Genomic DNA, 26,309 nt, shown 5'->3' on the forward strand with positions numbered 1-26,309 from the left:
CAGTAGCACAAAGGTTTATGAGTTACTGTGTGTCAAACGTGCAGGGAGACATGATCGAAAATGGAACAAATACCAAGGCTGGATTATTCAAACTGGTGAGTTTTTTTTTTTTTTTTTACAATTTCCTTTCTTGTATACTCAGAGATTAAGTCTACAATTATCCAGGCTTAGGCCCAGAAACAACTGCAAACACATCCCTCTGGGCTTATTTAATCAGCATTCACTATAGCACTTAATACCCATCGTGACCACCGAGGTCACTTCCTTTACAGACCGAAGAGGGCCATTAATATAATGCACCATCTCAATTTAACACAAGAATAAAAATATATTTGATATTAAAGTGAGTGGAGAAGTTACTGTAGTCAAGAACACAGGATTCACACCCAGAGAGGGGACCAGCCTAGAGGGGATATCCGCAGAGGATTCCTAACCATCCATGTAAGCCTAACGCCTCAATCAAACTGGCATTCAGAGGGAGAGAGTGCAATTTTAAGTGCTGCATGGATTGTGCCTCCATTTACAAGTAAACCAATAGGGCTTTACTACCAACAAACAACCTCTGTGGATTTGTAACATGGTTTCTATCTAAATCTCTTTTGAGGCTTTCCCATTTCCCCGGAGGAGAACAGGGGTGTGCTGTACTCACCGAAGCCAAGGCTTTGCCCAGTGCATCTCCAGTCTGCTGGCTTCCAGAGGCGTTCCCCCGATTTGCAGCAACTACAGAAACAAGGAGAGGACATTTATAAGACAGATCATAGATTAAAGAAAACATCATTATGGGAATTTATCTCGCCTATTGATATTTAAGAGTAGATCAACCAAATATTCGCCGTACCCATGACCCCGTCGGTGGTGTTGACAGGCGGGGTGTGTGTTGGGTTAACGAATGGTGAAGTGCTGGCGTTGCTGCGGTGGAAGCTGGACATTGGAGGAAGACTGGCATGGATGTCTGTTGGTGACACAGAGTGTGGAGGGTAATTCTGAAAGAGAAAGAGGACAAAACACGTGTTCATCAGGACAAAGCAATATTGTGTGTGCATACACTTGTTCAGTGGTAAGAATAGCATTGTGCATGGTGAAAAAATATCACTTGATAAAAGAGAGGTTATATGAATGTGTAGCCCAGACAGACAGAGGGTTTTGGTTGGGCAGCAGCTGCAGGCTCCTTGTGAGTCCCAGTGAGACACAGTGGGCAGACAGAGCAGATGAAACACTGATAGAGGGGGTCAGCCGTGTCTTACACAGATACTGCCCAGACAGCAACATCAGATAGAGAGATAGCCAGGCCACAGCTCACACCAACCACTCTCACTACGGGCTCAGCAGAGAGGAGGGGATGTGCTCTGATGGGGCAGAACAGGACATGGAGGCTGAATACACATCTGTCACAGTGTTTCCCCTAGCTAGACTTTTTCTGTAGGCAGGGTGGGCAATATTGCGCACCACAAATATTCAATTGAAACCAATGCAAGCCAAATGTTTTATGAGCATGGGGCAATAGAGCTTAACAGAGAGGAGGTAGACTGTGTAAGAATAGGTAGGGGAGACATTGAGACATCACTTACAGTATGTGCGTACATCACTAGCTGGGTTGCTTACCAGGCGGTCATGTGAGTGCATGTTGACGTAATTTCCTGACTGCGGCATGTGAGATGAAGATCCTCCCAGCATTCCTCCATAACTAGGCTGGTTGATCCCATTGGAGGAATTCCACGGATCAGAAGAGTTGTGGGACCCATCTAATGACAACAAACAAGAGTTGAGTTGAAATTGATCTGTTTTGAGTTTCATCCCTATTCTTTACAGTATAATGACTCATGTAACAAAAGGATCATCTAATTGAAGAGATATGCTGGATTTGATTCCAGAAGGGAGCAAAGACGTTTTAATGGCTTTAGTTTAATAACCAAAGTCAAGTTTACATAAAATTCAATATGCCTGAACCGCCGTGAAGCAAACCACAACAGCAAACCACAACACACAGCTTGATTATGAGAGCCCAGAGAGACCTTTCCACAGAGAGCAGTCACCCTCCTCTCTGCTGAGTCGCTGGATCACACAAGGGGGTTGTTCACTCTCCCAGTCTGGTCTTAGGACTGAAACACAAGCCTTGTCCTGGACACAGCTGAGATAACACTAAGCCTCCCTTGGCTAACAGAAACCAACCCGATCCCTTCAAAGACCAGCGATTCTGAGACCAGGCTCAGTGAAATACTGTCTACCAGAAGAAAGAAATGGCTAAATCGAGCTGAACATTTGAAACTGTTCAGCAACATCAGAGAGAGTGACTACGGAGAGAGTAACTGAGTGTGATGTTAGGATGTTTGTCCAGAAATATTTTCTCATGGGGACACTGTCCATCAAGAGGCAGGAGAAGAAATGGATAAACACAGCGCATCAGATTTCACAAACAGATAATACTGGCTTCTTTAGACTCCATGACAGAGACTGTCTTAAGTCAGAATCACTTACCAAAGAAAGTGGTTGCAAACATACTGCTGGGGGGTTTGGGAGATGAGTAGGAGGGAGAATCTCTGTTGAAGTCTTCTGTGGAGTTGGGAGACGGGGCATACACCTGCCAAAAGAAAACAGACATTATTAACATGAATAACAACAGCAGGTGCATAGGGCAGTCTAGCATTTTGTCCAAGTCATTATCCTCTAAGACGTAACTTGTGACTGTTCTCTGTATGTGGCAGGAGCATTATGATGATGATTTGGTTGAGTTATTTAGATGATGTTGAAGAGGAACAATTCTAATGCCCCACCACCCTGCCTGGTGGGTTGATCACAATCTAAAGCCAGTGCATTAAGGACGGCTTCATTAACCATCATTAGACGCAAACGAGTATCTTTGCCTAAATGTGTCCCTATTCCTTACACGACTGTCATTTGTAAAGTAGCTTTGTATGTTGAAGCCAGATTCATGTCTACTTTAATGAATGTAGTGAACGAACTGAGCTGTGTCAGTTTAAGAAGCCAGTGGTGTGGCAGCTGGGCTCATTTGAAAGGCTCGTGGAGGGAGGACTGGATTATCAGGGGGTGTTTGCATTTCAGATAGTCTCAGCTCTTAATGGAACTATAATGACACCAGCACACACACTTTCACATAAACACTGCAAATTACAGCTTGCCAAAGAAACAGAAATCAAATCAGAAAATCAAATATGGGGCCTGTGCCTTTCTTCATTTTGCTACCTGGCTGTGAGCTGGCGAGGGATGGAGGGAGGGGATGAGCGGTGAGGCACAGAGGGCTGTTGTGCAGCTGTGGCTGTGCCAGGCTGGGTGGGAGGATCAAAGGGTCGTGAGGCCAAACATTAGTGATGTGGTCTCTGACTTCATCCACTCCAGATGGAGGGAGAGAGAGCTAGTGAACTCACCACGCCACAAAGAGGGCCGGTCCCTCAACCTTAACACCATCGCCATGCAGCACAAATCACTACCAGACCTGCCACCCAGCCCCCACCCCACCCATTCTCTAGTCACCAGCAACATAAATTCCTTTTTTAATGACCTAATGGCATACTCATCTGTTTGCGTGAACAGAGCCCTTCAAGAACTTCAAAGGTTGCTTCCTAATGCAACAAGATGTGTCAGTGGGCTTGGAGAGAATGTTTTGTTGTCCTACTGAAGTATAATCATCTTATTTACGAGACACAACCCCAACTTCATTCATCATCACTTTACTACGTACGTCAAGAGAAAGACACGCACATACACAGTCACACACGTGAACGACATATCAGTCAGTCAGCTTAGCCAACACTCAGGGCCACGGGGTCTTGCTGAGCAAGCAGTGTGTGTGAGCATGTGATTAGCTGTGTGTGTAACTCCAGCACCCTGTGTACATGTCGTTTAGCAGGGAGGGGAGGGGATCTCTTGGGTCCTCTGGATCCCACATGTGACCCAGGGTGTGGGGACTCCCGTGGTGATTCCAGGTTAGCCTCACACAGGAGCCCTGGCTTTGTCCCAGTCTGAGCCTCAATGGGCAGCATATGGCGGTGGATGATGCTAATTGTCCCCTTTACACTGGGCTAGCCAGTCAAGGCATTAATAAAACACCCAAACACCGGGGGCCTCATTCCCCTAGTCTCTGGAGGAGAGGGCCCGCCTGGGTTTCCTTTTACTACCACATGAATTAAAGAGACATCACTCAGAGCCCGGGCCAGCAGGACCAGCACAGTTGTTGGAGCTTGGGTGTTTAGTTTCTGTATATTTTCCGCATCACGTTTAATTTAAGAATATCTGTAGCCACCATAATCCATAAGCAATCATTAATTCAGGGTTTGTTGTTCATGCACTGAGCTTACTCATGTTTGACTTAATATCAACAAGCATAAGATTTCACTGTCAGATTGGAGAGAATGGGGACAGTAGGTTCTTGGCAGAGCTTCGTTCTGCAACTCTCTCGTCTCTCTGTGGCTGATCTGAGAGGGCTGATGAGTCCTTTCACACATTTCCACACATCACCAGCCTGCAGCACCCGCCTTTGATCTCAACACCACACCAATCAAAACAGCACATGGAAAAAAAACATTAAAACTGTTAACATATGGATACACCAAATGACGACGGCAAAAATAACCTCTTAAAAATAAATGATCACCGCAGTAAAAACTCACAAAAGAGAACAGCTGAGAGCAATGGGCTGCTGGTGTCAACACAGTATCCTGTCTCTGCACGTCACTATGTGGAATCAAACCATGCCCGAGGGCCTTTCTTTTCAAGTCTAAATCTAACACACTTATAGAGGCTAAAAGACACGCACGCAGCTCCAACACAATGGTCCCCTGCTACACAGCCCCAGAACCACCTTCCTGATGGGGCATGTTGAGCGCTGCAGCCTCTACCAGTCAACCCTTTAACAGAGACATCTCAAGCCTCAAGCTGTTGATGCTTAAAAACTCCAAGATTTAGGTCTCAAGAAACACCATTTTCAAAGACCAACTGCACTCTGATAAATGAGGTGATATCAGGTGTTATATACGTGGGAAGCTGTCAACATGAATTTTAAACTCTGAGGCAAAACTCATACTCCTGATGTTATCTTGTGCTGTAAACAGTTATTCCATATTTCCTGAGATTGGAAGAAAAACAGTCATTTACTGGATCCCTCCTTGGTCCAGTCCTCAGTGCACTTGAGGGATATTAGACAGGAAAGGCCACACCTTAGATAAACACTCCACCCACCAAATCCTCCCAAATATCTGAATTCTCTAAAGCCTGGGCTACTCATTTTCTATGGAACTGGAGGAAACAACGGAAATAAAACACTTCACACGCCATAAAACACAGAAATCAAAGACTTTAAGTTTCTTACCATAAAAACAATAATCACTCTCAAAACTCCAACAAGTAAATGTGAGTTTTGTTGATGCTCACAGTAAACACTATTTATCTCTCCCCCGAAGAAGAGAAGATGAAGAGCTTGGTATTGGTTGGTTATTGATGGACTGAATTGGATCATTAAGTTGACCCAACACGTTCCCAATTTTCTCCCTCTGCCGGCCTGTAAGACATTCCTGGTAATACTTGATATAAAAAGATCAAAGCGATCTGTGGTGCTGTAGGAACAAAGGGCATTGTCCTAATGGGGTATGAGGAGGGCTAAAACACAAGCCTGAACATGTTGACCTCATAAAAGTCAATCTCACAATGGTATAGAAATGTCAGAGAATGAGGTCCAATGAGGCCTTGACTCTGAAAGGTGGAGTTTTCTTTCTGGATGGAGCTGAGTGGGAGTTTCAGTGTTTTTGCTCTCTGGAGAGAAGCTGGGAAACAGGAAGAGACTTTTCTCTGCTCATCTCTTATTCAGCAGCCGTGCCAGTGAGACTTTTACACCTGTGACACAATTACTGCAAGCATCTGAGGAAACTCAATTTAGCTCAGAGGCAGGTAAACCGAAACACAAACGCACGCAACCACACACGCACACTACACACTCTCCCACATACACACACATAAAATAAAGTTTTTGCAGGAACACAGAAATCAAAGGTTTTTTTACTGAGCAATTCAGGAATCACATTAGGTTCCCTGTAGAGTCCAGAATGCCGATGTGATTAAAAACAGATGGAATAACAGCAACGCTGGTGCTCAGAGCTCAATCTACAAACAGGAAAGTCTAACCTCAACAGGCAGCCTCTTTTCCTTAATCATTCCCAGACTCCCACGTGTTATTATTTCAACCCAGTCTCAGTGCTGAACCAACCAGCCAGTAAAAATAAATTCACAGCTAAAAGAAACAATATTTTCTGTCTACGAACAGAGGTGAGAGAAAAAAACATACTTTTTTCAACCACACACATCCACATATCGAGTTTTGTTCCTACTTATATACAATTGATGTGCCTTGCTTATATTCTGCTTTATCTCTAAAAGAGAAGTCTGAGAAGTTTAAGTTTTGACATACATGGTTAGCTAAAAAAAGGAAGTGAACCATCTAACAGATTCAGGCTATAACATGTCTAGAACATATTGAGAAAGAAATGAAGTAAGTCCTCTATTTGAACTGCAAAGAAAAACAAATGGTACTGTCACACAGCTGTAACTGAGGCAACGGAAAAATCAGTCCCCAGAGGAGAGAGGGAAAACGAGAGAGAGAGAGAGAGACAGAGAGAGAAAGAGAGAGAAAGAGAGACAGAGAGAGAAAGAGAGAGAAAGAGAGAGAGGGGCAGGGAGAAAGGGAGAGAGAGAGAGAGTAAAGCAGAGAGGAGTGATATACTCTAGAGTCGAGAAACATCCTGTGCAGCCGGACAACCCAATATTCTGCAACTCCATACCCGAGGGCCAATTACAAACGTGGACACACACACACACACACACACACACACACACACACACACACACACACACTCCCTCTCTTTCTCCCGCAGACAGAACTCACCGATTTCCCGTTGTAGTAATACATTAAGGAGTTGCTGCCCATTCCAGGGACAGGGTAGGCGCAATACATGATAGCGTCGGCTATTATACTGATGACTGGAGCAAGTGTACTGTTTCAGAGCACGGCAGCAGCAGCACACAAGCCTTCTCCCTAGACATACATCGAACCCGTTAAAAAGGGACTAATTCTTTCAGTCCTGGGCTGGCCCTTCACACATGGATCTACTCAGAGGAAACTTATGCAAAACAGGGCTGAACCATTCGCCGCAGCGTTAGGGGGTGGTTGAGAGAAGGGGAGGGGCTGAAATGGTTCTTCCCCTTAAGCCTCATAAGTGCTGAGGCAAAGAGGAAAGCAGATTGGGGGAGGGGAGGCGAACGGGAGGGAGGGGGGATAAAGCGAGGAGGTGGGACAGAAAACAAATGCTTGAGTTGATTTAGAAAGAGGAGAAAAAAATGATAAATCCCAAAAACAAACATTTAGATTTTCTGCAGGGGAGATTGAACTAAAACTATTTAGCTTTGGGCCCGATATCATTAATTTATGTTATTCAAAAGCAAACAAATTACTGAGTAAATAACTGCAATAAACATGCTCTCCCACACAGGTTTTAATCCTGAGCGAGCTAATCTGTTGTTAGTCCGCTAGCGGTAAGGTAACATGAAGGGTTTCTACACAACCATCTGGACAGGAGCTCAACCTGTTCCCACACTCAACGTTATGCCAATTAACAACCAATATGGGAAAATGGACTCACAACAAGGAAAAGAACAAAGGAAGGAAAAATAAGACCTCAAATTACATTTGGATTCTATTTCTTAGGTAGAATTCCCAGAGTCATAAAAACAGACAGGGAGAAGGAGAAAGAAACGTTTATAATGTTGTAAAACGTCTTAGTGAGAATGTTCATGTATACTGTGTGCTTCCATAACAATTACACTTTTCCTATTGTCAGAAAGAACCCCCTCGTCACGACGGCGACTGTAAACAGAGAGAGTTGTTAAACACACGCCACAGCTGCAGAGGGGCCGGGACTTGACGTCAGACAGGCAACAGAGCTGTGATGCTCCATTTCCTAAACCCCCAGGGGCCTCAAGCTCAGACGTGCACCACAGGCCAGGGGGAAGCAGAGGGGTACAACCAAAACAGCCACAGCCACTTCATTTCACTGTCTGCCTGTCACTCTCAGACCGCTCTGCTGTTCCATGTCAGCCTCCATTGAAGGAGGAGAAAGAGGAGAGGTGGAGAAAGGGAAGAGGAGGAAGGGCGAGGCGAGAGGAGAGGAGAGGACTGACCCGTGTGCCATACAGAGCCTTTAAAGCCCACTCCATCCAGCCTCCCTGGAGCCTTTCATGTCCACCAGTAGAAGCTTCCTGGACTAAACACAGTCCTGTGCACTCATTGAGAGCATTATTGTTATAGAAAGATGAAAGACTCCTTTCCCAAAGAAAACGAGGCTTTATTATGTTTTTCCTTCAGTACTATTATTATGTATTCCTCTTTCTTCTCTGAGATTCTTTTAAACTCTTCCAAGGCACCGGGGTCTACATGCTGGTACCACTTTATTTCTGGGCCCGTTTCAAGTTGATGTTTTAAGGAAAATGTGTGTTTGAAGGGTCCAAAAATGGGTCCAGACACAGAAGGCCATGCTGAGAAAAAAACACATGAAAGCTCAAAGAGAATGAGTAAAGAGAGATGGACTCAACATTGATAAAAGCAGGCGTCTTACTACTACTCACAAACACAGCATACAACATGGAGCTGCAAACACAGGGACACTTTGGGATCATTTACATTTGTCTAACAGGCAAACAGATATTAGCTGTATTACTGAGAAGACGCCCACGTTGTCATACTTCATTTCCTGAGCTACTGAACCATGTCAGATCTCATCCTAAACACCAATCGTCTTAAGACAGAGCCAGGATCACCACCCTCTATCACTTCATAAACATTGAACCTGGGCCCGGCCCCGGCCCCTGACCCATCAGCCACCAAGAAACAGGACCAGTCTGCATCTGTGTCAAAGTGGGCCAAGTGTTACCTCACTGGCAGCCACCCAGCCATGCACCTGTCCACACAACTCCCCCCTCTAATCACATTTGAGCCACTGGCCATGCTTTTTTCCCTGGGATTTGTTTGGGTGTTAAAAAAGATCCTCCGCAAATCCACCCACTGAGGTCACCTCCATCTCACGCATGGATTTAGCCATGATGTCATAAGACGGGATGGGAGGATTGTTTCCTGTAAGAAGCACTGGTTTTTATTTGGGGGGGGCAGGGGTGCTGAGGGGGGTTCTTAATCTCCCCAAAACCCCACAAGACGTTCATAACACAAAGCTTTGCCTTGACTTAATTACACATATATTACACGTTAACTCCAATGATTTACAACTGCATAAATCAGCACAGAACAGGCATTTTCTCATCTGTAGGCTGTTCCAGAGCAGGCATACAGTGCAGTGCTACTGGCTCTGCTTCAGTTTGAGATGTTAGAGTATCTCTAACTGCTGAATCTCTAACGAAAGACCCGTTCCCTCCTCTTCCAACTCCCCCCTGACCTTATTTCCCTAACGCTTTGCATGTGTGTATGAAGCAGAAAGGTGCTTTAGAGTTATTTACAAAGCACTCATTCTGTGTGACTGAGTCAACATACACTTCCTCTAGTGCTGCTTCTGCCAGACATATGTACATGTAGCTATGGTAGTCCTGGCTGAACCACTCCTGGCCTGGCTGACTGATTGACCTGACACACACACACACACACACACACACACACACACACACACACACACACACACACACACACACACACACACACACACACACACACACACACAGACAGACAGACAGACAGACAGAGAGACAGACCGACACACAGGGACAGGCAGACAGACACCCTACCCTCCCCAGAGTTAACATGGATCTCCAGCCCACAGACACGCCTCATATGATATTTTTCAGTACACCCCTACACTTCTGTGAGTTCATTCAACACAGGCTGGAACACAGACCCTCTCTCTCTCCCATCCAAATATGATCTGAACCACATTCCCTACGAACCACAAAATAACACTCCACCCAACTCCCTTTCATCAACTCTGCCCTTTGTCATCCAAATCCTCCCGGACATACAAACCTCCGTCCCCCATACAACTGTTCATAAAGTTATTTAGTGATAGGACACTGCTCTAGCTCCATAGCAACATCACATCAAATTCCTTCCTTGTCTCTTTGTTTGTTCTCAGTCATCAAAAACGACTCTGGAACCAATGAATTGTATTAATATAAAGGGTGTCACGACAACGACAATGTGTACTACACAAACACAGAGATCCAATACGCATGAATAAAGCTGCTGGGATGGAAGGAGGTTATCTCTGAGCCGCGACATTAAGACTGAGCCTCTCTATCCAGTTCAGCCTAGTACAGTAGGTCAGTGTTCTTGTCAGTGTCCTCTAGTCTTTCACTGGGCCAATGCACAACCAGGCACCCAAGAAGGACCAATCCAATCAAAGCGGCCTGACATGGCTCTGACTTCCACACTCTGAGGAAACCCTCCACTGCGTTAAGGGGGGTAACTGGCCTACAACTGGATCTGCAGATACAGCCTATGACATCAGTTTCACCTGTTGACTCTCCCTTAGACCAGAGGGTATGCTACAAAGCAGGATTAATGAGTTAGCCAGCTAACTTTGATAAACAACTAGGAATAACTATTCATTTTCTGGTTCATTAAGAAGGCTAAACTTAGATGTGTGCTTTTGGTTGTTGAGTCAATTAGACCATACTCATTTCAAGCTTATCTTTTAAAGAAATGTAAAATAAAAAGACAAGTTACCTGGCTAACTCATTGATCCTGCTTTGTAGTATACCCCACTGGCCACTCTGGTGTGGTTTAGAGTTAAACGACCTCCAACTAACACACTCTATTAACCTAATCACTAGTGATTGTTGACAGAGCACCGTGCCAAGCCTGCCAGGCAGCAGTCTAAAACCAAGGTCTGCATTAACGTGGTGCACTCACGCAGCCAGGCCCTACATTAATCATTTACTACAGGCCGAAATGTGCGTAATGACTTTAATGTGTGCATTCATTTCTGCTTCATGTTCTTTTAACTCTGTTTCTCTCCTTTAGATGAAAGCAGCCGGGACCTCTGGAGTTGTTGGCCTTCTCCTTTATCTCCGCCTCTCATGTCATTGGTAAATCTGAGCGACCCAAAGACGGATAAACACACCCAGGCAAGGCCCCAGGGAGGGAGGGGGTGAGGATCTCTGTTCAGGATCATCCCAGTCAAACGAGGGGCATCTATCTAATCAGCCATCTGATGAGCTCATCCCCATAGGGTCTTCCTTCAGACTGGGGTCAGAGCAGAGCAGCAGAGCCTGGCACACTGCCCCCTGGTGGTCTGACTCTGACCTGTTGACCTGATAGGACCGGGGCAGGTGTTGAGATAATGGGCATCATGCCAACCCAGAGATGGATGGGAGCTGCTCTGTAGCCAGGAGGCAGAGGTAGACAGAAAGACAGTCATTTTCTGTTTAGTACTATAAATATTCTAGAATTGATTTTAGAAAATGAAATGAACCATGTCAACCCAGTCTTGTCAGCTATGTCACAATGACCATACTCTTTAAATCCTTCTTGAATTAAAAAAGAGAGAAATTTAAATAAATTCATTAAAAAAAATGATACAAAAATGTTGAGGTACAGTACATGACAAATGTTGTCTGGTAAGTCATCTGATGCTGTGAAACAGCCAGACAACAAGGAAATCCAGATCACTTGAGACGATACAACCGTGTCTACATGAAAGGGCCACATCAAACAGTGATTGTTTGGCTGTATTTGCAGAAGGCTTTGCTGACGCGTTTCATCCAAAGGCACGTCTACTCACAAGAGCTGCCCTCTACCAGGTCCTGACCTGCCCTGGTTCAAAGAGAACCTAAAATGAGCTCTGCTTCCTGCACCATCCTGCTCCGCCTGCAGATGGCTGTCTAGTCAAAATACACGTAGCTGCATCGATGAAAGGGGGCTGTAGTCTCTCTGAGTTCAGCTAAACACACACACACACACACACACAAAGGAGATAACCTCTGTGTGTCATTCACCCGACCACTGCGAGGCAAAATCCTGGGTCTTAGTCTCAGAGCCCGGAGCAGAGCAGACCTCCTCTCTTCTAGTCCCTGTTTCCCTGCTAAGTGAAAGTCTCTCAGAAACAAGGGTGTCTGAGTGATCTGTCAGAAGCAAATTACAATCTTTTTTTGTCATTCACAGCCAGGGTTCTCGCTAGCAAAAGTCCCTGAAGGGAGTTGATTCTGCCTCCCACCTCCTCCCTCTCCCGCCACTTTCTTTCTTTCCCTCCTCCAGACTAGCATCACCACAGCCAAGGAGGAAGTGTCACATCAAGCCGTTGTGCCAGTGACAAGGGCGCGTAAAAAAAGCCTGGCTATTTACACACACACCAGCAATGGCCTCCCAGCTACACATGAATATCCTACAAGATACAGCTTTTCCCCACGAGCCACAGAGCTGCTGCCACCGCGGCGCGTCTCTCTCCTCTGTCCCCCTGTCAGATGGACCCTTAACGCAGGTGCCCGTACAGCTGCCCGTCAGCAACCCTGCTCCGCAGCATGCTGTCCATCCAATGATAACCCGTTATGTCTTCACTCAGAGCGATGCTCAGTTTACAAAGTGATACATCTAGCTATGACCACAGACAGCCCACTGTATCATGAAGTAAGCCTTCCAAGACTTAAGACTGATACAGTCAACCTCTGATCATCTGCAATGGCTAAGGACCTTGTGTTAGTGTGCATTGTACTGGATTCATGATCTACATTTACTATAAATATCAGAAGCAATAAATAATGTGTTTGAATTGGGACTAGTGGATTCCAGTGCACATATACACTACATCAGGTTTCCCCAATATACACAATTCTTTGAAATGATTACGTTTTAGTCAAATGTTATATCTGCTTGGGCCAGAAGAGGACTGGCCACCCCTCAGAGCCTGGTTCTTCTCTAGGTCTCTTCCTAGGTTCTGGCCTTTCTAGGGAATTTTTCCTAGCCACCGTGCTTCTACATCTGCATTGCTTGCTGTTTGGGGTTTTAGGCTGGGTTTCTGTACAGCACTTTGTAACATCGGCTGATGTAAAAAGGGCTTTATAAATACATTTGATTGATTGATTGATTATTATATTATTTGTAATTAAATTCCGGCCCCTTGACCAAAGGCTGAATCTAGTTGATGATCCCTGTTCAACATCATGTTTGTGCCACATTGCTCACTTTATTTGTATTTTACTATGTACACAGTTAATCTATTGATCTACTGTTCAGAGGGAAATGGTGATTATCAGGCTGACAAAGTTGGTGACACACCTACATATGTAGGATCTTCCTTTGAGCCAGAATAATACAATAATAATCCTGCAGCAACAGGAAATGTGAATTATTATGTGGATAAAAATGTATGGAACTGTTTTGTAGGGGTTGATACATTTGTTGTTAGGGCAATTCAAGTCTGACATTTTAAAGTGGAAATTACAAACTTTATACTTTTTAAACATGACTTTAAACACTACAAGTTTGCATTTCCTGCTGTGCAGGAAAATTAACAGTAACAAAAGAGTAATCAAATTAAGATCCTACATCTGTACAGTAGCTCCTGTCCCCTAAAAGGAGCATGTACGTAAGATGAACTGCAAAAGTAGGTTAAGGAAAAAGTGTGTATATGAGATGAGATTGGGGTATAAACATGTGAATGTTTGCAATCAGCAGCTGGCTGATGGCCTCCACATCCTGGTATATACTGCAGGGGAACAACCTAAATGCACAGAGGATGTGCTCCCATAAATATTATGATTGCAATATAAATCCTACATATACACACATCATATATACACAAATCAGCTGCTCATTAAAAACACACCGCTCTTCAAATCTAAACCCCCTCAACCATTTCTAGGTGAGGATGAAAAAAAATTCAAATAGTTTGAAATAAATAAATAAATAAAAGAGAATTCCCAGTAGGGGAAATAATGATATGAAGCATTGTGTTCATTTTGTTTATCAAGCAGCTCTTCAGGCCTCTGGTGAAGCCTGGGTGCTTACACAAGCAAAAGCCTTTCAGCAGCATCTGCATCCAGCTGCATTTCTGCATTACAGGTACACTGCAGGCTCCTCACCCAGCATGGCACAGCACAGCTGCCCCCGGCAACCCTGCTCTGCTCCAGGTGCGCCTCGACACTCCTAAACTCCACCACCGCTGTCTGCCGCCCACACCAGCCTAGGTCCCTGCAGATAACCCCTGTACACGCACACACACACACACGCACACACACACACACACACACACACACACACACACACACACACACACACACACACACACACACACACACACACACACACACACACACACACACACACACACACACACACACACACACACACACACACACACACACACACACACACACACCTCCTATCAGCCAGTATATAACCTCTAAACACCTATAACCAGTTGCAAGACAAGCTATGGCAGCTCATATCCCCTCCACCTCCTCGCCTTCACCTCCCACCAGGCCCATACAACACCTCCTAAAAGCCTCCAGACCAGCCCTCCTTCACCGCCTACTCAACCTCCATCCCCACACACCACCCATACCACAGGCTCTCTCTCTTTACCTTTTCCTGCAACCAGAGGAAGTAAGACAAAAACAGCCCCTTTTCCCTGTTAAAGTCTTGGCTCTGTCTTGGGATCAGAGACCAACTCCTCCAAGATCCAGGCCTCGTCTTCTCCACACAGAGTGACAGAAGAAGAAGAAGCTGCATTAGCTCCTCTGCTTATTCCACTCAGGATTGTACTGCTTTGATTCTACTGTTCTGAGTCACATAGTGCACCTGCGCCCATGAGTTAAGTAGAGACAAATAAAAGCCCTGCGATCATTTACACAACAAAGAGATGTACCCCGCAAGGCAACCAATCTTTCTCTGCCTCCCTCCCTGTCTTCTGGCACCACCCTTCACCTACTTCAGGAGAGGAGAGGCAGCGTGTGTTTCCCACTCTGCTGCTTTCCTCCCTCTGTTCCTGACAAACTAGTATTCAAACACAAATTCAGAGACAAAACACATCTCTCTCTTTTATGTCCTGTGTCTTGTTCCATATTTGATTTCAGAGGAACAGCGGTGGAGCTCGCGATTATCACAGCTCCCAAAAGCAAATCCAGTCTCTGAGCCACCCTCATCAAAGCCCCCTTCTTGTTCTCTGGGGATGAAGCCTTCAGCACAAAAGTAAAGAGGGATCTCTGCTAAAACCAGTTGCTTTTTTTATTAAAAGCATCGGCCGGTACCAGTGGATGGGAAGTTGAGGCAAGGCTTAATCGCCCGCTTTAAGAATCCACCAGGATTTTCACAATGAACATCTGACTTAGTGATTTATGCATATTAATGAGGCCCGGCCCAGGCGGAGGCAAGCTGAGCTCCACACTTCCTCTGCATTCTAATGTCTTCTGTTCCACCGGGATTATTACCCATGGAAATGTCTCTGATTCTGCACTATTAATCTCTGTCTGTCCTCCTGTTTGGCTACATAATGACTAATTAAACATCAAAAGAGCAGCGCCTGGGATCCGCTCTGACAGCTCTGCTCCCCGCGCCCCGCATTGCCCCGCGTCCCAGGAGAGGAGCTGAGGAGACCACGCTGTGACAGGACAGACCCCAAAATCAATCACCCCAATGTACACACACATACACACACTCTCTAGTACACACACACACAAAAACAGCAAGGCAGGGCTATGAGCTCCCTTACACATCAACCAGGTACCGACGGTGCCACTGCAGAGGACGTCTTTGAAGTGTCAAGGAAAGCAAGTAAAACAGCTCTCTTTGTCAACAGCACTCTTTGTCTGTGTGTGTGTGTTTGTATGTGTGTGCACGTGTGTGTTTGTGTGTGTTTGTTTGTGTGTGTTTGGTTAAGCTCACTGAGAGATCTATTTATATATGAGAGGCATGGCAGGCAGATGAAATGATCTTCCACTCACAGATGAAGGCAGACCAGGAGGGACCTTGCGAACTTTCTTTGTTTGTAGAGGATCTGTGAAAAGATAAAACAGGATTGAGGCAATAGAATGGGCCTTTGTGGGATGTAAACAACACAGCAGCTCATTCACACACTGGCATAAAAAAGGGAACGACGAGGATGCCTTCCCGGGTCTAACATTCTTTTCTTGCACACAATCAAGTCAAATCAAAAACAATTTGTCATGTAAAACCAAAACAATTTGTGCGTGTTGTGCAATCTATTGAAATCACCAGTATAATCCTTATTAGCGTTAAAATAGGAGTTTAAATGGCTAAGCAAAAATCATTAATCCATTGAAAACACAGGGACTCCTGCAGGCTTGTTCACGGAGTTAGTGAAAACAGATCAATGGTCTCTTACAAATGTCACATCCAGTAAAACAAGTGCTCTGGCTTTGTCTTTGCTACATCGTTTGGTCAGCCTGAGGTTTAGAATTGTGTCAGCACATACTGCTCTAAACATGATACTAGACTATAATGCCATTGTCAGGGACTTGATAACTTGCCCTGCTCTGTATCTTTATAGGTATGGGTTAATTGGCACTGACCAATGGGAGTAGGTTCCGGTAGGGGGCGTCTTCTGGGGTTGGCCCCGGTGAAGGGAGGGTAGAAAGGAGGAGCCGTTTTCCCTGATGTGGTCACAGGCCCAGGACTCACCAGACCAATGTCCGGCCGCAGATTGGCCTGGAGGAGACAACAGAGAAACAACAGATAAGTGGAGAACAGCAGATGTGAAACTAGTGTGTGTGTGTGTGTGTGTGTGTGTGTGTGTGTGTGTGTGTGTGTGTGTGTGTGTGTGTGTGTGTGTGTGTGTGTGTGTGTGTGTGTGTGTGTGAGAGAGAGAGAGATGAGGGACGGGGTACTCATACAGTCAGGGGGTGATCTCATGCACTGTCAAATATTATCAGTGAGACACTCGGCCATGAATCAGCCATTCCCCTAATGATCTATTAAATAGCATGAATCAATCTATTGAACAGCTTTATGGAGATGTGCTCCAGTGGGAATAAGGGGCCACTGTGTGTTATACTACCATAATTCACTAACAACCTGCCCTCAGACAAAATACATTTCTCTTTAACGGTGAAGACAGTAAATACCTATTTTCACAGCAGCAGATGAACGCAGACACCTCAATTAATGCATGTCCACTTAGTAGTAAAACAGTTCTTATTCAAAATGTCATAGATATGTGTTAATGAACGCTTCCTGTGGAGCTGACAAAAGGTATAATGTTCGTTTGAAAACATTCAGATTTTTCTATAATGCTGGTAAATGGTGCTTTGTTATGGAGCATCAGCATAAGAAATCTAATCACAAGATACAAATTTCAGCTACAGTTTTTTCCACACACAGTCATTTGTGTACTCCTGTGTGCTCCACTGTTAGCAGCTCCACTGAACTCCAAGGAGAAATCCATCCAATCAGTCTGACCTAGTGATTTCCCTCTCCTCCAGCCTGCAGTGGAACGGTATTGATCAGCAGCGATCACGGCCTGAGTGCATCTTCAGACACAACCAGGGACATGCCCTGACTTGCAGGAGCAGCTCTTTGAATGGAGGGGACGCAGGGAGGTGCGGGGGGGGAGAGAGGAGGCGCAGGGGTGGGGGGCGAGTGGAGGGCAGCTCAAGGCTCATTAAACCATCTGTCTGATCCCAGGATCTGTGGGCTCCCCCGAAAACCACGCCGGCTTAACTGGACAAAACGTCCGTCCCAGAGACCTGGGAGTCACCAGGCCACCAGCCTGCTGGACCTGTGTCTGATCTCAGGCACACGTATCCAATTAGTGGAGGAGAGCCGAGATGACACAGAGCTGTCCCAAAACCTGCCTCTGATCTGACAGGCCCAGATTAGTGGGCTGGAGTCCTGAGTCCCCAGCACCCTCCTCTCCTGTTTATTGTGTCATGTGACTGAGTTGAGGCATCCTCTGGAAGGTTCCAGCAGCCTCCAGGCTCCGCCAGTATCCACTCCACTCCAGTGAGCACTGTGCGCCCAGCAAACAGGCCAATTAACGGCCTGAACCAATTCGTCTGATTTGCTGCGGACCGTAAGTGGAGAAGGAGGGAGGGTCGAGGTGAGTGAGGATACCTCAGAGGAGAGAGCTGCTCTGGAGACTGGAGCCCTCGTGTGCTTCCAGGAAACACTACAGTAGACTGAGAGGGCTGGGGATTGACACGGTAACCAATGACGTTAAACTAACATAGGTCAGATGGATGGCTTTGACCTTGGTCAATGGCCCCAAAAATGTTCATCATCATTATTATTATCTAGATTCCCTGGGTATTTCACCTACGATAAATACAAAATATTTCCCCAAAATCCTAAAATCAAAACCCCTCATAATAACATCAAAATGAGGTGGTATTCTAAAAATACCATAGATTCTGATTTTAACAGACTGGAATGAAGGCCATCAAGTCCTGTGAAAATCAAGTCTGTCACTGCTTTACAACAGTAGAAATGAGGGGAGAAGCAGGCTCTGCAAACTGACAACCTGTCACAGAGGCCACTGCATTGACATTGACATGGCACAACAGACCAGACCAGACTCACTTCTGCTGCCTTTGTTCAATGATATTGAATCCTCCCCGAAATATTAGCTGGTGTTTCTTTTATAGAAACTACTGCATCGAACAAAAACCATACGAGAGCAACAAGAGGTCAGAAGAAATACCAATTACCATGCAATCTACACATAGTAAAGCATAGGAAACTCCAGCGAGGCCAGGGTTTATTGGTTGTTGATTACATACATGTTATGCTTTCATGAAACTAAACCCATAATCTTTGATTTTCTGGAGAGAAAAAAAGAGAGACAATTGAGACGAAGAAGACAACAGACAAAGAACTGAGTGAAATTGAGTTTAACAGCCAAGGCTTGTTCTGTGAAGTAGTCAGTGTGTGACTGTCTAAGGAGAAGGAGAAAATGTCCTCCCCTAGTACTCCAATAACACACTTGCATCAAACGTTGCAGTCAATCATGTTGCTAAAGCCCAATACCCGACAAGGCTTTATTATGTCAAGAATTTCCTGAATCACAGGGCTTTCTGCCCAAGCCTCTTCACATCTCAATGATCATCTTCCACAGTGAAATGTCACGCAGATTTGAGGAGATAATGGGAGTCGTCTGTCAACTGCATCCTGTCACTTTAATCAGGGTAATCCGTCTCGCAGGAGGCACACAGGAGCTACCTGCTGAACACAGCACTGCTGCCGCCACGGCAACACAGCAACCCGTCAACCCCTCTCCCCCCTTCCTCCCACTCCCCCGTTCTCCCCCCACACCCCAGCCCTGTTCATTACCTCATCCCACTGGGGACACAGGCCTAACTCAACATGGGCACACACAGTATGCCCGCACTCCCAGTGAGAGAGGGATGATATGCTGAAGGCCTTCAATTAAATCAGATTTCCTGCTATTATGATCAAGGCAGAATAACACCTTACCATACCACAAAAACAATGACTGGATACATCGGGCTCTTTTTCTTTTACTGGTGTGCAGATAACAACTGTCCAAAAAGATGGAGCCAGAAGGTTAAAAACACGGGTTGATTATGGTGAGACCGACATGTTCTGTGTAAAAAAGGAACAGTGGAATAAGGGGCCACAGCTGGCTACAACACTCTGAATATCTAACCCAATAAGACATGGGGACTTCTTCATCACGTTCAAATGATGCAATAATCCGTTGCTGAGCGAGGCAATTTGCTTAGACTTGACGACAAGCCCACAACTGATGGTCTGTTTGGCAGATATCTGGCGCTATTACGGTAGTTTCCAAAAACCAACCTCTTGATAGATTGTTTGTGTGTTTCGAATTTCCATTCTTGGTCCTCCGAGAAGAAAATACAATGTTACCTTTTATTAGTGCGGATGGATTATTCAATCTCCAGCATATGGGGGTAGTGAACATTCAGGCTGCTCATTAATGGATGGATTATTAAATCTCCAGCATATGGGGGTAGTGAACATTCAGGCTGCTCATTAATGGATGGATTATTAAATCTCCAGCATATGGGGGTAGTGAACATTCAGGCTGCTCATTAATGGATGGATTATTAAATCTCCAGCATATGGGGGTTGTGAACATTCAGGCTGCTCATTAATGGATGGATTATTAAATCTCCAGCATATGGGGGTAGTGAACATTCAGGCTGCTCATTAATGGATGGATTATTAAATCTCCAGCATATGGGGGTTGTGAACATTCAGGCTGCTCATTAATGGATGGATTATTAAATCTCCAGCATATGGGGGTAGTGAACATTCAGGCTGCTCATTAATGGATGGATTATTCAATCTCCAGCATATGGGGGTTGTGAACATTCAGGCTGCTCATTAATGGATGGATTATTAAATCTCCAGCATATGGGGGTAGTGAACATTCAGGCTGCTCATTAATGGATGGATTATTAAATCTCCAGCATATGGGGGTAGTGAACATTCAGGCTGCTCATTAAAAGATAAACAATGCCTGATAATCTTTGCACCAGAGACACTTCGCTCATGCGTGATTTGGCTGGGTAAGATTCAGCGGTCGAGCCCTGTCGATAATCACTAGAAGGGTTACACAATATTAATAACGTCTTTTCCAGCCAGCATTCTTCCTACATTCTCTAAAGAATGAAATTACTTTTTTGGTATTCCTGTTTTTTTTTCTGGGACCAGACAAACTGAATCTCTGCCAGCCTCAGATCTCAGCAGCTGCAGGCCTGCATCAATTCCCCAGTTCCCACACAAAATGTCTGAACTGGCATTCCATCTCCAAAAGCTCTTTTATGAATGAGTAAACGAGCTTTCAACTCACATCAGCTATATTTTCACTGTGTCTGACTGGAAGCGCAGACCTCTGTATGACCACATAGTTGTTAGTAGTAATGTGTACAGTGAGGGGATAGAGAGGTGAAGGGTACTACTCTGGCACATGATTAGCTTGGGGTTAAACGAGTGGGTTAACAAGTGAGTCAATGAGGTCAGAGGCTCCCTTGATCTTTGGGTTAAGCCCAAAGAGGTGGGCTCTATCTTTTAAAGACATCTTTCAGACGTAGCCCTAAACCTAATCTTAAAGTCCAGACTCACAAACTCCTAATCCCAATATCATTGACCATAATGTGGAATATAAATGCTCCGTAGTGGGAACAGTGGAGGGTGGAGCAGACCCTGGCGGAAGCCATTTTCTGTGGAACTTCTCTTACTGGTCTCACAGCCAGGGCAGAGGGAAAATAAATACAGAGATAGTCGAGATAGAGTGGGAAGAGACCAAAAAACAGTGAGTGAGAGTGAAAGAGGAGAACAGAGAGAAGAATGAACGAGGGAGAGAAAGAGGAAGAGAGAGAATATGAGAACTCTCCCCATTGACGTCAGACCGAGAGAGAGAGAGAGAGAGAGACAGAGACAGAGAGAGAGAGCTGTGGCTTGTGCACACAATCAGGCCTTTGTGTTGAACATCTGTGTGGCTCTGAGAGGGGATCTGGGCTGAGCTTGGCTGTGCTCACTGACCCTGGCTTAATGGAGGTGTTGAAAGTGGTGTTTCTCTGTGGTTTTGGGCTGCCCCTGCTAGACCCTGCTAGACTACACAGGGCACGGAGAAACTCCTCAGCCCAGGCAGCGAAGACCTGAGGACGTTCCACTGTAATCACTCACTCATTATCTCTAAGCCTCCACACCTCAGAATATTCTCACGAGCTTTCTTGTTCGCTTTATAAACCATCTCCAGTGCAAACATCCTTTTCACTCTAATTATACTACCAACAAAGGCATTTTATCTGATGAGCTGGACACGCCAATTAGTGCCCAAACAAAGAGAATTATACAAGCAGAGTTTACCACACTATATTTACATTATAGTCATTTAGCAGATGCGCAATTCCAGAGCGACTTACAGTAGTGAGTGCATACATTTTCTTACTTTTTAGCAGTAAATAGCGGATATCAAACTTACCTGGCAGCCAGACACGCCAGGCTCTCTCCCATAGGCTGGAAATTGAGCCCTCTCTGCTGATTTACCTGTGGAGACACAGAGAAAACTATTTTTAGACAAAAACCATTGACACCACATGATGGTCTAGAAATCATGTTTCTTATTCATTGTGTCTTGAAATAACAAGGTAATATCCTAATTCACTATCACACTTATACAGGTCAAATATTAGGCCACACATTAGGACATAAACCACATATCATAATGCAGATCTGTACAAAATGTTATGTAGAATACGTATTACTGAAGCTATAAGAGATCCTCCTAGACAGAGTTAGACGTTTGGTGTGCAGCACTCCTCCTGAGAGAGACGCTTCCAGGCAGCCGTCAGGAAAACAAATAAAACACACGACTCACAACGCACATGAATCATGCTCCTCACAATATACTAAACTCAGCACTTTTACCCCGGCGGAAAAAACAAGAGGTTCCTACAAGGAAATGATAAATAACTTTAACAACATCGTACATTATTTTTGTCAGACTTTCAAACATTGCAAGCACCAGACGCAGCACTCGAACAACATTGGGTTTACTCTGGGGAAAAGGTAGATATTCTAGTGAGTTTAAAACTTGCATAGCCAGGAGATTCTGTTACGCTCTGACTGAACATAACATCATACTGGCATGCCCAGGTGAACAGAGGCACATGTTGGAGGATTCACATCTCTGAGTATGGCTGCGGGGCACAGTCGTACTGCATCTGCACACAGTCTCCAGAGAGCTAGAGAGGAAGCTGCCGAAATCAGGTAAGGTGGTTTAACTGACAACGCTGCTTCCCGTTCAGTAGCAACACAACTCACTTGATATGATATAACATTTCTGATTTAGCTCTCTCGCAAAGGAAGGAGCATTTAGTTGTGGGTTAACTACATACCCTGAGCCACCGCAGAGGGGGAGAACATCTGTCTTGGCTGACTAAAAAGGTTATACCTGTTTTTTTCTGACATTTCCTGAGCTGCACCTCAGCCTCAGCATGGTTTGGTCTCCATCAGTATCACTTAGTCCCCCTGTCTCTCCCCTGTGAGGAGATGCTCGTGCCCACAGTGAAATATTCATCCCCAGCATGTGTTTTGTCACACACTCTCTATCCACCGTGAATAATTGATGGCTGAGTGTTAACCCCAGCAAAGCTGGAAGTCATGCTCAGGAAAACTCTCTCTCCAGGTCTGGTCCTGCCTGCCTGCCTGCCTGCCTGCCTGCCTGCCTGCCTGCCTGCCTGCCTGCCTGCCTGCCTGCCTGCCTGCCTGCCTGCCTGCCTGCCTGCCTACCTACCAGGGAGAGAGGTAGCTAGCTAGTGGCCAGGCAGACAGCTCCCCTGAACCTCTGGAGCACGACCCGGCCAAGCCAAGCGTTGTAACACGCCCAGGGACCTGAGCACAGTCAACAACACTGCAGTTCAGCCCAAACCGAGGGGAAAACATCCCTGAGGAACCCAACGGTAAACAGGCATTTAACTGTTTAGCGTGCCGCCACGCATGATCACACAGCGCTAAGAGTGCAGCATTGGTAAACAAAGAGATGTTCCCATTCTGATGTCACTGCACTTACCAGCACAACACTGTGTTTACCACAGCAACATGTGCAGATACAGAGGATAATAACAATACTGAGATATAGATACATTTATTTTGAGGCTGATTTTGTACGTTTGCCCACTGACAAAGAAATGATCAATCTATAATTTTAATGGTAGGTTTATTTGAACAGTGAGAGACAGAATAACAACAAACAAATCCAGAAAAACGAATGTCAAAAATGTTATAAATTGATTTGCATTTTCATGGGGGAAATAAGTATTTGACCCCCTCTCAATCAGAAAGATTTCGGGCTCCCAGGTGTCTTTTATACAGGTAATGAGCTGAGATTAGGAGCACACTCTTAAAGAGAGTGCACCTAATCTCAGCTTGTTACCTGTATAAAAGACAGCTGTCCACAGAAGCAATCTAGATTCCAAACTCTCCACCATGGCCAAGACCAAAGAGCTCTCCAAGGATGTCAGGGACAAGATTGTAGACCTACACAAGGCTGGAATGGGCTACAAGACCATCGCCAAGCAGCTTGGTGAGAAGGTGACAACAGTTGGTGCGATTATTCGCAAACGGAAGATTCACAAAAGAACTGTCAATCTCCCTCGGCCTGGGGCTCCATGCAAGATCTCACCTTGTGGAGTTGCAATGATCATGAGAACGGTGAGGAATCAGCCCAGAACTACACGGGAGGATCTTGTCAATGATCTCAAGGCAGCTGGGACCATAGTCACCAAGAAAACAATTGGTAACACACTACGCCGTGAAGGACTGAAATCCTGCAGCGCCCGCAAGGTCCCCCTGCTCAAGAAAGCACATATACATGCCTGTCTGAAGTTTGCCAATGAACATCTGAATGGTTCAGAGGACAACTGGGTGAAAGTGCTGTGGTCAGATGAGTCCAAAATTGAGGTTTTGGCATCAACTCAACTCGCCGTGTTTGGAGGAGGAGGAATGCTGCCTATGACCCCAAGAACACCATCCCCACCGTCAAATATGGAGGTGGAAACATTATGCTTTTGGGGTGTTTTTCTGCTAAGGGGACAGGACAACTTCACCGCATCAAAGGGACGATGGACGGGGCCATGTACCATCAAATCTTGGGTGAGAACCTCCTTCCCTCAGCCAGGGCATTGAAAATGTGTCGTGGATGGGTATTCCAGCATGACAATGACCCAAAACACACGGCCAAGGCAACAAAGGAGTGGCTCAAGAAGAAGCACATTAAGGTCCTGGAGTGGCCTAGCCAGTCTCCAGACCTTAATCCCATAGAAAATCTGTGGAGGGAGCTCAAGGTTTGAGTTGCCAAACGTCAGCCTCGAAACCTTAATGACTTGGAGAAGATCTGCAAAGAGGAGTGGGACAAAATCCCTCCTGAGATGTGTGCAAACCTGGTGGCCAACTACAAGAAATGTCTGACCTATGTGATTGCCAACAAGGGTTTTGCCACCAAGTACTAAGTCATGTTTTGCAGAGGGGTCAAATACTTATTTCCCTCATTAAAATGCAAATTAATTTTGAAAATTTTTGACATGCGTTTTTGACATTCTGGATTTTTTTGTTGTTATTCTGTCTCTCACTGTTCAAATAAACCTACCATTAAAATTATAGACTGATCATTTCTTTGTCAGTGGGCAAACGTACAAAATCAGCAGGGGATCAAATACTTTTTTCCCTCACTATATATATATATATATATATATATATATATGAGGTGTATAAGATGTGTGCTACTACACTGTATAGAAATCACCAGCATGTGTTTTATTTTTAGGGGGGAGGACATGACAAAATACTATAGTCTGTACATCAAAAGGAAAACCCCAAAACACATCTATGATCTATTCAAATGCTAAATATTATATTACATTTTTTGAACTGTTTCAAATATAATGACACAAAGTATATTTTGGGGGTGAGATTGTACATTCTCATAGGCAACAAATGCTTTCAGTGGGCAATGTAGAAACCTTTCAGTGGACAATGTAGAAACCTTTCAGTGGATAATGTAGAAATCTTTCAGTGGATCATGTAGAAACCTTTCAGTGGATAATGTGGAAACCTTTCAGTGGATAATGTAGAAACCTTTCAGTGGATAATGTGGAACCTTTCAGTGGATCATGTAGAAACCTTTCAGTGGACAATGTAGAAACCTTTCAGTGGACAATGTAGAAACCTTTCAGTGGATAATGTAGAAACCTTTCAGTGGACAATGTAGAAACCTTTCAGTGGACAATGTAGAAACCTTTCAGTGGATAATGTGAAAACCTTTCAGTGGATAATGTAGAAACCTTTCAGTGGATAATGTGGAACCTTTCAGTGGATCATGTAGAAACCTTTCAGTGGACAATGTAGAAACCTTTCAGTGGACAATGTAGAAACCTTTCAGTGGATAATGTAGAAACCTTTCAGTGGACAATGTAGAAACCTTTCAGTGGACAATGTAGAAACCTTTCAGTGGATAATGTGGAAACCTTTCAGTGGATAATGTAGAAACCTTTCAGTGGATAATGTGGAACCTTTCAGTGGATCATGTAGAAACCTTTCAGTGGACAATGTAGAAACCTTTCAGTGGACAATGTAGAAACCTTTCAGTGGATAATGTAGAAACCTTTCAGTGGACAATGTAGAAACCTTTCAGTGGACAATGTAGAAACCTTTCAGTGGATAATGTAGAAACCTTTCAGTGGACAATGTAGAAACCTTTCAGTGGACAATGTAGAAACCTTTCAGTGGATAATGTAGAAACCTTTCAGTGGACAATGTAGAAACCTTTCAGCAATGTTCCAGTTTGAAAGAAAGAACAGGGTGTCAAAGA

The 26,309-nt window shown here is 44.9% G+C and overlaps 1 protein-coding gene across 5 annotated transcripts in view; it reads right to left on the reverse strand.

The window, feature by feature from the left end:
* LOC115203102 (transcription factor 12-like) overlaps nucleotides 1-26,309 on the reverse strand; it is a 90,568-nt gene that overhangs the window by 16,891 nt on the left and 47,368 nt on the right. For 4 of the 5 annotated variants that reach the window (XM_029767472.1, XM_029767471.1, XM_029767475.1 and 1 more), the window contains 7 exons: nucleotides 21,924-21,988; nucleotides 16,528-16,663; nucleotides 15,940-15,992; nucleotides 2,476-2,578; nucleotides 1,603-1,742; nucleotides 839-983; nucleotides 650-720 (listed from right to left, as the gene is read on the reverse strand). In XM_029767472.1, coding sequence (XP_029623332.1) covers nucleotides 650-720; nucleotides 839-983; nucleotides 1,603-1,742; nucleotides 2,476-2,578; nucleotides 15,940-15,992; nucleotides 16,528-16,663; nucleotides 21,924-21,988 — 713 coding nt within the window. Of the gene's footprint in view, nucleotides 1-649; nucleotides 721-838; nucleotides 984-1,602; nucleotides 1,743-2,475; nucleotides 2,579-6,889; nucleotides 7,117-15,939; nucleotides 15,993-16,527; nucleotides 16,664-21,923; nucleotides 21,989-26,309 lie in introns of those variants that run through there. The other variant, XM_029767474.1, reaches the window with a different exon arrangement.

This window comes from Salmo trutta, chromosome 12 (genome assembly GCF_901001165.1).
Source record: "Salmo trutta chromosome 12, fSalTru1.1, whole genome shotgun sequence".
NCBI classification, from domain to species: Eukaryota; Metazoa; Chordata; class Actinopteri; order Salmoniformes; family Salmonidae; genus Salmo; species Salmo trutta.